Below are 12,243 nucleotides of genomic sequence, written 5' to 3'. Positions count from 1 at the left end.
TGTTTCTCTTGAGACAAATGACCTCAGTATAGCAATCTAGCCTTTACCCATGTTCTGACAGTATAGTCACCATACCCCATGCCAGTCTCAACCAAGGTTTTGTTTGGTACCAGTATGAAAAAAACAAGGTGGGCAGCATTCTATCTGTTACTGCTGTTAGAGGAAGGAAAGTGACCTCTTTACAGTGAACTCAAGCAATGCTGTTTTGTTTGCTTTCTTTTTTTTTTAATTCTCAGAGGGCCTAGTATGTTAATTTGTTCTAATTAGAAGAATATCGAAATAACTCTCAGTTGTGGTTTGAAGAATGATAGATTTATTTATTTATTGTGGAACTTTGCTTCTAATAAGATTAAATTCCATAAAATCTGCTTCTAACTTTAGGTATTCTAGAGGTGTTCTGTCTCCTGAACGTCATGTCCGTACCAGATTGTATTTTACTAGTGAAAGTCATGTGCATTCCTTACTATCCATTCTTCGCTATGGTGCATTATGTGATGTAAGTATGGGTTATTTCAATTTAACTAATACTTTTCTTGAGAGTTTGTACTCAGATCACTACCTTTTTTACTGTTCATTGTGATAATTTGCTATGTTTTTGTAGTTTATCATCATTTCTTGAGGATATACTAGTCTGTACTAAGCATTTTGCTAGGTTTGGGGAATATAGACATGTTTACCTTCCTTCAGAGATGAACCATATGATGAGCTAGACAGGATCAATACTTGTGAGGATAGTGAAAGCCACAGTTTTATGCTAGCGTGTTCTATGCAGTTGTTCCAACGAGCACCTGACCAGCTTACAAGAGGGAGCTTTACTTTCCCATGTGTCTTAAAAGGGTGCAGATCACCCTGTGTGGAAGTAAGACACAGTTGAAGAGGCTTATGGCTGTGATACAGACAGTGTAAAAACAGCTGGCCTATGTCTCAGTGGACTGTTAATGTCTCCACTGCCATGAAGAAGCAGAGGCATTTATTGGCTTTACCTGGGCTGGCTAGACCCTCTAGCCTCTGTACACAAGGTGGGCTTGGACTATAGCTCAGCTGTACAGGGCTTGTCTAGCATGGGAGAGATTCTAGGTTCAATCACTCTTTTCAGAAAGAAAACAAGGAATAGTAAAAGTGGTGTCTTTGCATATGAATGTGTTGATGGAGCTTCGGTAAAAGGTAGAGTGAATGAACAAGACTGTAACTTAGCTACAGAAGTTGTATATCCAGTACTGATAGTGTTACTAGTTTGGGGGTAACAGCTACATCTCTAACACTGTCTCTTTTTCACCTTCTTGAACGTGTGTGAGGGATGCACGGAAGGACAGGTTCCCGATCTGAGTAGTTTTCCTCATTTCAGATAGAGCCTTTTGTCTTGAGTCATCTCAGTCTCTTGGATCCTTTTCAACTCTGATGCTCTGAGTGCATGTGGGAAAATCATTGACTCTATAAAGTAAGGTGGAGCTATAATGAAGGAGGTGATAAGATCAATTGGTGGTATGTATGTGTGTGTGAATGTATGCATCTATGTATGTGTGTATGTATGCATGTATGTGTGTGTCTCCTCATGCTGCTAACATGTGTGAAAATCTTTAAATCGCTAAAGTAAGATGGAGACATGATGAAGGAGTCATGTGTGTATGTGTGTCTCCTCATGCTGGTTGTCTTAGAATCACTAGTGTAACAGGGTATTTCTTGATAGACATATGCTGCGTACTTAGACTATAATATACTGGAAAGAAGTGGTAGTCTTAGAAGATAATATTCTGTGTTATGAGGCAGATACTTTGCTAGGTGCTTTCAGACTTAAGACTAAAAAGCTGCACCTTATCCTCAGAATTCAATAGCATATGTCAAGAGACTTTTCCTACTTTGTGTAAATTGTCTCAGGAAATTGACTTGTAGAGTTTGAAATACCGTACACTTGTGGTAAAAATTGCAAATTGTTTGCCTATTCACCCAATGTATGTGATGACACTCAGTATTAAATAAGCCATCACAGTGGTAATAAGGTGACGCTCATGTGAAAGGGTGTGAAAATTCTCACCACAGACCTTCTTTCTGTCCAGGACTCGAAGGATGAGCAGTGGAAACGAGCTATGGATTACTTAAATGTCGTCAATGAGCTCAACTACATGACGCAAATTGTCATCATGCTCTATGAGGATCCTAATAAGGTGACAGCTCTCGCTTCATTCAGTGACCACGGGAAGCAAATACTTGACATTCCTCACTGTAGACGTCTTCTTTCCTGTGTTTCAGGATCTTTCCTCAGAGGAGCGCTTTCATGTTGAATTACACTTTAGTCCTGGAGCCAAAGGCTGCGAAGAAGATAAGAATTTACCGTCTGGCTATGGGTACCGGCCAGCTTCCAGGGAGGTAATGTAGATGGGCACGGTTCCCACAGCTCTACATTTTCATGTCGTTTCCTCAAGACTTTCCACTACTCTAGAAATAATTCTCATATCAATCAGTAGGAAGAAAAAAACCTCCAGCTTTTGAAAATACAGTCTGAGGGATGTTCAGAAATAGCTCAGTAGTCAAGAACCCAGACTGTTGTGCCATAGAATGCAGGTTCAGTCCCCAGCACCAAACAGTGACTCACAAGTGTGTAACTCCAGGTCCAGGGGCATCCGATGTCTTCTCTGGCCTCTGTGTGTACATCGGGCATATATCATGGTACACAGACATGCCTTCAGGCAAAACACCCATACACATAGATAAAAGTAAGTCAGTCTTTAAATTTTTTAAATATCTATGTAACCTGAGTAAATAACATGTTGATGTCTATTGGAAAATGTCAGAATTTCATGTTATTTGGGTTGTTTGGATTTTAAGCTGTGTTTAGAATGGGTGAGTGTAAACGTAGTCTTGTTATTTGCCTGAGGACTACTTCATGTCAAGCACTTAGAGTGGGTTCTTCTGTTTTCTGTTTTCACCTGTAATTAGGTAAGACTAAGTGCTTTCTGGAGCATGTTTTAGAAAACTGGCATTATTATGTTCTGATTTTTTTTAATTATTAAATTTTGCTGTTTAGGAAACTACTACGTGTGTAATTAAAAATTATTTAGAGTATTTTAATTATATGATCAATTTATTTAATGTACAATTTAGAGTTTGCATGTCTCATATTTATGTATATATATGTTAGGTTATATATATTTTGATTTTACTTACATTTTCAAATTGAGGGTATGAAGTTGTCAGTGTTATCCTTGAGCTATCTTTTATTTTCTGTAAGCTGTGTAATGGTGTTTCTTATGTTTATCGGTGATTTTTCTGTGTGTTTGCTTGTTTGATGCAGCTTGGAAGGGAATTCTGCCTTCCTCGTCTTTTCAGGGCCAGCAGTCCTTGCAGCCCTGGCTGCACACCTGTGTTTGGCTCCGCTGCGGCTGTTCCCATCCTTCCACTTCTGGTTCCTTTGCCTTGCGTCTTACCCGAGCTGATCCAAAGTTAGACATCTCCCCTGTTCTCCTTTTCTAGCATTTCACACGGGCATCAATTCACTGTTGATTCAATTATCATGTCAGCTGCATTGTGTGAACGTATTTTATCAGTCACTTCACTTTTTTCTTTGATGTGTGGAATTAAGACATCCAGCCATATAGAAAGTACACTGGGCCTTTCCTAGGAGCCATTGGCTTAAAGGCAAGTTGCCAGAGACTGTATTGAGCATGTTTTGTCTTTAATGTATTAGAACCTGCCTTGTCCTATGCAAGATTTTATTCAGTGCCATATGTGTTTGAGTTTGTGTTCTAGGCTTTGTTCATCACAGGTGTTAAATGCAAGCCAGGCATAATTTATTAACAGGGTTGGTTAGATAATTTATATCCTTCAAAGATTCCTTTTGGTCTGATTGCTCTTCTAGTTACTTAGAGTGCAAAAATATCTCACCAACATTGGCAGTTGTCCTGACAGTTTTGAGTGGTTTTTTTTTTTTTTTTTGGTCAGACTTTTAAGCAGCAAGGATTTTTGATTTTTTTTACTCTATAATTTTAAAGTCTTTGAGATAGAGCTTCATTGTGTTGCCCTACTTACAGAGATCTGCCTGCTTACAGAGATCTGCCTGCTTACAGAGATCTGCCTGCCTCTGCTTTTGCTTCTCTTCCTGTGTGCTAGCATTGAAGGCCTCTGCCTCTGCACCCTATCCTTTTGTTTGTTTGTTTGGTTTTGGAGACAGGGTTTCTTTTTGTAGTATTGGTTGTCTGGAACTACTTCCACAGACAAGGATGACCTCGAATTCACAGAGATCTGCTGCCTCTCCCTCCCAAGTGCTGGGATTAAAGGCATGTGCCACCACCATCTGGCTTTTTTTTTTTTTAAATAAAATTTAGTTGCATCCTTTTCCTTTTCCCTTTCTTTCCCTCAACCATACATCTCCTTTCTCCAGCCCCTCCTCTGTCCCCCACATCCTTTCAAATCTATGGTCTCTTCTAATTGTTATAGTTACATATATATGTATGACCACATACATCTGTAAATTATAACTGGCTGACTCTGTTTAGTATTGCTTGTGTATGTATGTGTTGCATATATAAAATCTGTATGGTTAATAATCTTGTTCTTTTATGTTATGAGCAGTCATTTACTGTTACTGTGAATATTAATGTATGCAGGATAAATACTTGAATGGTATCTGTAGTTTTTCATCTCTTGCCTATTTCTTTTCCTGTCTTTTAATTCTCTCATCTTGTTGACAGGATTCTTACATTGGTTATCTTTCATTTTAAGCAGGTAATTGATTTTCTGTGCTGTTTGTTGAGTAGTGCTTTTGTACCTGTCACTGGCATTGTTGTTTTTGTAGAACACTTGCTTGTAGTCGTTGTCTCTAAGTACCCACTCTCTATTCCACTTCTGAAACCTAGCTTCCATGTACGTTAGGCTTACCATGGATCCCAAACTACTGGCCATGCTCTTGGGACTAAGGCCTGGTCATCATTTGTCAAGGCCTGCCTGGGCTATATAGCAAGAAGTGGTATCAAACAAACTTTCCTTGACTTTTTTGCTATAGTCACCTGACAGGAGAACTTTTGCTTCTTTCTAATGAAGAAATTGGCTGGGTAATTATTGAGTAATTCTCCACCCAAATGGTTGTATTTAGTAAAATAGGTGTTTAGTCCTGGGAAAAGCTGTTATGTTCACAATTTGCCCTCATTGTAACAGGTAGCCAGAAACCACCAGTAGCTAGCTGTCAATCAAAAATAATGTGGTATATACAGGTTATTCCCACTCATCTCCCCAAGTATATATGTGTCTTTCTAATCATATTTTCATTATCTTCCTGACAAATGAGCCATTTCCTCATGATGAAAGTTCCCTTTTTATATCAAATGTTCCTGTACTTGGTTTATAAGCCATCCTCAGGTTCCACATTTGAACGCATAATAAAAAATCATTTTAGTCACCATGTTCTCAGTTCTCCTAGGCATACCCCACTTGATGCATGTAAGAGTCACTGACTGAATACATGTGGTGGCTCCTGCTGTGTTAGACCTTGCAGTGCTTACTCTGACTTAGTGGGAATGGCTGAGTGATGTCTCCTTTCCATAACTTTTTCAACTCTCTTCCTTTCAACCTGTCTAGATTCATATAATTAAAATGTGTGTGGGTTTGTTGTTGTTGTTCTCACATTAACCATAGAGTTTATTACGGGGGGGATGAGAAGGGGGAAGAGAGAGAGAAAGGGGGGAAGGGCAGGACAGAAAGAGAAGAGAGAAAAAGCAGAGAGAGAGGGCAAGAGGAACGGGGAAGAGAGTGTAAGTGGGTGGGGTCTGTCATTTTAAAGGGGCCCTTTACACCTGTGTGCAGCCTGGCACTCATGGAGCCCTGGGCTGACCAGAGCACTGCCTGAGTGCATTCTACCTGGTAGCAGGGGCAGGCCAACATAGTGCCTGAATTCTTACATTCTCACCTCTGCTTAAGGTGACAGGTTAGCATGACAGGTTAGGGAATAAGGACTTTGAGTTCCCAAGGCAAAAATGTGTTTCTTTGAAATACGATACATTTTAGTGTTTTTTTTTATCTAATCCTATAGTCTGTTTTTTAATTATAGTCCATAATAAATATAATATGATTGATTTACAATTTACTATGGAATATTAAATCATTGTACTGTTTTTCTATTTGTTCTATGTGTTTTATATTCCTTTCCCCCTCACTGCCTTCTTTGAAATTTTCATACATGGGACATCTTTATTTTACATTATTATTCTTTTAATGGTTATCACGAGGTTAATACCATACATACCATGAATTCATAGACTATGTAGTATCTTGAGACACTTCAGTTTTTAAAAATTCTCTGTCACATTTTTATGTTACTTTTGTTATATATTTTCATTGAATATATTTTATGCTCTACAATCATTTTTGTTTATAGGCAATATAGTTAGAATGTTAGTGTTTTAGTGTTAGTGCAACCTATATGTCTATTTTCTTGACATAGTACTTTTGTCTTACAGCTTGCCTTCCTAGGCAGATTGTGCTGTATTAATTTTCTTTAATTTTGTTTTGATACTCTTTTTTGACTTGGCATTGTTTTTCCGTGTGTTTAATTTTTTCCTTTGATATGCTATGTGTGATATAAAATCCAGGGAATTTTCTTGTTTTCCTGTGTAAATAACTAACTAAACATTGTGTATTGAAGATTTCATTTTTTACAACTGTCTGCACTACTACTACTGATATTCTGAACACATTCTTATTTATTGGGTTAATTTTTAAACTCTTATTTACTATATTGGCATTATCAACATCGCAGTCTTGATTATTAAGGTTATGATAATTTCTGGTGAAGTCCTCTGGCTTTTTTGTTCTTCATGATTACCTTGAATATTTAAGGTAATCTTGTACTTTAAAATGTGTGTTTCACTGAATATCCATTATCTAGTTTCCCCTTTCTGTTATACTGGTAGATACTGGTATAACATTTTATATGTCTGTGTCTTATGCTGTAAGATTCTTACAACTTGGGACTTTGTCTCATTCATATGCGTTCTTGCAACATGAGTGATTGTTTTTCATACCATATTTACTGTAGAATTTACAGTAGATTTTTAATATTCCTAATATGTTTCTCATTGTCATTTGATAGTATAATCTGCTTCTTTGATGGACTTTGGCTAAAGACTTGGATTTATATGGTTATAATTATCATTTAGAACTTGCTTGCCTCTCACAGTACAGTACCTGGCATACTAAGATGTCATAAGAATTCATTAATATCAGTTCACAGGAGGAAAAACCCATATATAATAACTATCTGTTGGCTGTTAGATTCATCAAAAGCATTTTATTGGTGTTTAGAGTTTATTTGTGTGTTTGGAAGAGTTGGTGAGGTCTTGCTCCGTGGCCTCCAATTTTTGTTTCCATAGTGCTGGGATTATGGAATGGGCCATCACGCCTGGCTCAGGAGGGCTGGTTTCCTCTGAGTTCTAAGTGTTTTGTATTCCTTTCTCACAGAATGAAGGCAGAAGGTCTCTTAAAATTGATGACGATGAACCTCACACTTCTAAAAGAGATGAAGTCGATCGAGCTGTAATACTGTTTAAACCATTGGTATCAGAGCCAATTCATATACACCGGAAGTCACCACTTCCAAGGTCTAGGAAGGTGACTACAAATGAAGTGAGTACCCATGTAGAGTGTTTTGTATAGAGGAAGCTAACTATATATTAACTAAAACTGGAAAGAAAATACAGCTTCAGTTATAGAGCCAGGAACCCTGACAAAATTTTAATTATCAACATTTTCTGTTTTTCAAACAAAAAGATATTAAAAAAAGAAGATACTGTTAAAAACATACCAATTAAACCAGGCTTCATAATATCTACCTATGGTCCTAGCTCTCTGGAGGTAAAGGCGGGAAGATGAGGAACTCAAAGAGTCAAAGTGACCCTTGGCTCCTTAGTGAATCTGAGGTCAGTCGGGTTGCATGAGACTGCAAAACAAATGAACAAACGAAGCCCAGGGGGATTACTGCAAGACGGGAGCTTTGTGTGCAGCTCTGCTACCAGTGCTGACTGAAGCTGGAGTCGAGGCTGGCTGAGACCTGAACGTCCCATCTAGCTTTCCTTTGTCACCTTCCCTCTTCTTCAGTACATAACGTGACTAAAAGCCCAGTGTTTCAGCAGTTTGGTTTTTTTTTATTTTGATAAAAGTAGATAAGAATTCCTTGAAATGCTTAAAAATGATGCCTGATACTAGTAACACTGTAGGTTTTATTAGCCCGATGGCAGAAATCTGCATAGGAATTTGAAAGCTTGATGGTATAATGGACATTTTTAATAGTGCATTAAGATCCATAATTCAGTTAAACCAATTATGTTCAGTTATTAGATTTATACAACATGAAAGTAAAGTTGAGCAGTTAGGATGAAGCGTAAATTAATTTTTAGTGTCTGTATTTGTATTTTACACGCTGAGTTACCTAGTTTGTCTGTGATCTTGTTGCTTTGCTTGAGGCCAGTGTTTTATCTGCTCATAGGAAGTAAGAAGTCAAGCATCCAGAAGAAAGACCAATAACTCTTTAATTAGATCCTTTCTGTTGATATTTACTTGTAAGAAACATGCAGAGTTATGTTTAACATTATCAAGCATTTGATAATAATATAAGGAACAAAAAGAATTCTCATCATTTCTACTACCCCATTTATAACAATAATGTGTAAGTGTTCTGAATTTTTAAATAATTGACAATCACATGTTGAGGGAAAACTTCATAAAGTTTATCATCATAACCTTAAAAAAGAAATTAATATGTTAGCGTTCCTTTCATATGCTATTTCAGCTTAGTTATAAAAGGTTAATTTAAAAAGAAGAGGAAAGTTATTTGTGATCATTTATTCTGTTAAAACTCAATTAAAAATTGAGAAATTTAAAATTTTGTTCAGATATGTTTAACTATAGGGCAGAAACAAAGACCAGCAACTGCCTAAACTAATATAACCTAATCCACCATGTATGTGAGGCAGTGCTTTTGATGTGTTGGTGAACAAGCATCTTTCAATCACCTTTTTCAGAATTTCAGAGTTACACCCTTTCCTCTGCCGTCCAAAAGATCTGTGTATTACTAACTTGGCAAATATATTGTATCTTCATTTTGCAACTTATTTATATTTTTCATAAGCCCTTCAGTAGAACCATGGCTGTGGTTACAGCTTAAAACACAATACACATTTTTAAACCTTTTTCTCATGAATATTTAGATAGCTGCTTTCAATAGAGTATTTTTACGTTGTGCCAAACTTTTGCTTTTCTAAGGTCAATTATTCAAGTAAAAATTTGGAGACTTTTTCCAACATCCTCCACCTCCATGGGTGTCAGAAGTGTATTCTTCCAAAAGGCACCCAGAGAAATGCTATTTTCTTCATTTCCTGAGAGTGATTTTCCTCTGTCCTCAGTGTCTGAAGCTAGAACATGTGCAGAGTGAGGGTGCTGGCCTCAGGCTTGGCCTCCTGCCCCTTCCCAGCTCTCCCAGGAAGGCTGAACACAGAAGCTCAGACAGTTGAGCTTGCAGCACAGTCTGACCATCTTCCCGCCTCTGAATCTTACAGCTGGGGCCAACTCATCTCCTTCTCCGTGACACATTAAATTCCTTTTACCCCTTAGTGCTTTTTCTACCTAATATCTAAAAGTCAAAATACCTTTTATATTTAAATATTTTCATTCAAAAGAAACACTATACTTTTCTAGTTTTAAGGGAGAAGGGACGACTCGTAGACAGTGTAGCTTGTATAAGTTTAAAGGTAATAAATAGCATGTTTCTGTGGTTGTCCATTCTATATGTCAATTCTATAATTAATTAGGGAGTTCAATATTTGGCTCACAGATAAGTAGTAATTTGTTTTGGGGTAAAAAAAAAAGATGAGCAGATACCAATAAACTGTATTTTTTCTTCCTGATCATTTGGCTCTAATGTACCTAACTATGCATGCTCTGCTTTTCTTTGTTTTTTTGTTTTGTTTTGTTTTTTGTTTTGCCCCTTTTCTTACTTCCAGGAAGAGAGCCCCCTGAGTGTGTCTAGCCCAGAGGGTACTGGTACCTGGCTGCATTATACCAGTGGTGTGGGTACTGGGCGTCGAAGACGCAGATCAGGGGAACAAATCACCTCTTCCCCTGTCTCCCCCAAATCATTGGCTTTCACATCCAGTATTTTTGGCTCATGGCAACAGGTTTTTAAAGTTTACTTCATTAAACAGTTTTCATTCCTGCATTCAGAGCAACAAGCAGCTGTTTTTAAGGACACCTAATCCCTTGTCGCTTACGTCAGAGGAAATCCTTCTGTCTTAAATTTGAGTTCACTTAAAAGTACTTCTGATATCGGGCAATATTTGATGGAAGGAAACGGCTCATGTTACATGCATTTAGCGTTGTTCATGGGAAGCTTTTAAATACACAAAAGTCTTAAAAATCCTAATTCTCTTGGATTTTTAGCCATGCGGGGGGAAAAATGATTTGGAAAAGAAAGAAATCTCCTTTGACCTTAATTGTCCTATAAACTTCAAGAAACAAAATTAATATAATTTGATGGTAAGAATATTTGATACCCATTCATTATTTGGAAAGCTTTTCATATAGAATTTGCTGTGAATGTGAAATATCAAAAATTATGTGTCCTGATCTTAACTAGCAGCAGATACCTGATATTGATTGGTCTTTATGATTCCCGTATCTGGAAGTATATAAGCTAAGGGAAGTATGCAGTGTGTTTTCCAAACATGCAGGACATATGAATTTGTGAAAGTGGTTCCTACCAAAGAAACTTCAGAAGTACTTCCTCTGATGGCATTTGAAACTAAAACTCTCTGATCTTACAATGGCAGGTCTGCCATCATGTGACTTTTCTCATAATTTCAGCTATTTCCTCTTGGAAATTTAATGCATTTGATTATAGGAAAAGGGATTATGGTATCCACTAAGGCTGAATATTTAAAGGTTACTCTGATAAAGCCCATGCATGGATCAGAAATTGTATGGTGACTTCAACAGTGTCTGTCTATCATTTCTTTGGTTTGTGGTTGTTTTCCCTCTAAATACAGGAGCTGGTTAACAGTGGGCAATGGGCTTCTTTTAAGAAAGAGTGAAATTGCACCAATCTGTAGACTGTTTCCTTTCATCTGTCGTGTTTCATTACGAATGCCTGCTTCGCACCACTTCATTGCAAGGACCTCATATGAAATGGACTCCCTTCAGAAGGGGATCTTGCATGATCTTTCGTGTTTTAAAGATTTCTACTAATATTTGTCATACAGCTTATTAACCTTTGTCTGTCTGGAACAGGCTGCATATGAAATAATGGATTTTACAATTCATTTTACGGGTGTATTTCACTCTTTGTTTTCTCTATGCAGGTTGTGTCTGAAAATGCCAACTATCTCCGAACACCAAGAACTCTCGTGGAACAGAAGCAGAGCCCTACTGTAGGTATGTGTACGTGGTGCACAGGGAACTGTGTTCTGTGCCCTCCTGAAACTCACTGTTAGGTACACAGAGAGAACTCTAAAAGGTAGTAAAGATCATGTGACCAAATGCTATGCTTTAATTTGTTTTTAATGTGCATTAGTTCAGAATTCTTGGATTATAAAACTCAAAAAAAATAAGAAGTTGTTGTTTATCCCTTTGAATGACTACTCTGTGATGTTCAGTTGCCAGCATTGTTACTTGTTTGATTGTTTTTTTTTTCCCATCCTTTCTTTGTAGGGAGATGCTATTGTTATTATAAGATCTCTAGAGTCTCGCTTGTCCTTGAATTTATGGAAAGCCTTCACTTCAGCCTCCCTAGTGTTGGGATTGTAGACATGAGACTTTCAATGTTTCAATTTATGAAGAAAACCTTATTTCAGAGATTGGTGGTCATAAGGGGGCTGGGCCGTAGGTCAGTGGCCTATTACTTGCCTAGAATGTGTGTAGTTTTTTTTGTTCCATACTTGGTACTGTAAAACAAATCTGTTAGTCAGGTAAGGATGAAAAGGTGCCACCATAGTAAAAAAGATTAATTAACTAATTAATTAATTAATTATCTATCTTGGAGACTGGGTGTCTCTATTTATTTCTGCCTGTCCTGGAGCTTGCTATTTAGACCAGGCTTGCCTCAAAGTGGCAGAGACCTACCTGCCTCTCTAGCTGGGATGAAAGGCATGCCCCACCATGCCCAGCTACAAATGCTAAAACTAATTCCATAATATAGCTGCTTTAAATGGTGACAGAAGAAACACTGGTGGGCAGTATCTCCTGGCAATCTGAAGTTCGGGTACTACC

At 37.6% G+C, this 12,243-nt stretch overlaps 1 protein-coding gene across 16 annotated transcripts in view; it reads left to right on the top strand.

Moving 5' to 3' along the window:
- The window catches only part of Ppip5k2 (diphosphoinositol pentakisphosphate kinase 2), a 61,962-nt gene that overhangs the window by 34,829 nt on the left and 14,890 nt on the right, over positions 1-12,243 (top strand). For 11 of the 16 annotated variants that reach the window (XR_005879785.1, XM_040752951.1, XM_040752950.1 and 8 more), the window contains 6 exons: positions 382-496; positions 2,055-2,162; positions 2,248-2,364; positions 7,447-7,611; positions 9,984-10,157; positions 11,337-11,409. Coding sequence is in view for 15 of the 16 variants with exons in the window: in XM_040752951.1 (XP_040608885.1) it covers positions 382-496; positions 2,055-2,162; positions 2,248-2,364; positions 7,447-7,611; positions 9,984-10,157; positions 11,337-11,409 (752 nt within the window). In the remaining variant the exon portion in view is untranslated. The remainder of the gene's footprint in view (positions 1-381; positions 497-2,054; positions 2,163-2,247; positions 2,365-7,446; positions 7,612-9,983; positions 10,158-11,336; positions 11,410-12,243) is intronic. The other 5 variants (XM_040752963.1, XM_040752962.1, XM_040752961.1 and 2 more) reach the window with 1 other exon arrangement.

The sequence above is a fragment of the Mesocricetus auratus genome, unplaced genomic scaffold, assembly GCF_017639785.1.
Source record: "Mesocricetus auratus isolate SY011 unplaced genomic scaffold, BCM_Maur_2.0 Super-Scaffold_100010, whole genome shotgun sequence".
NCBI classification, from domain to species: domain Eukaryota; kingdom Metazoa; phylum Chordata; class Mammalia; order Rodentia; family Cricetidae; genus Mesocricetus; species Mesocricetus auratus.
Note: the sequence above shows the minus strand (reverse complement) of the source record. Positions and strands in the feature narration are given on the sequence as shown.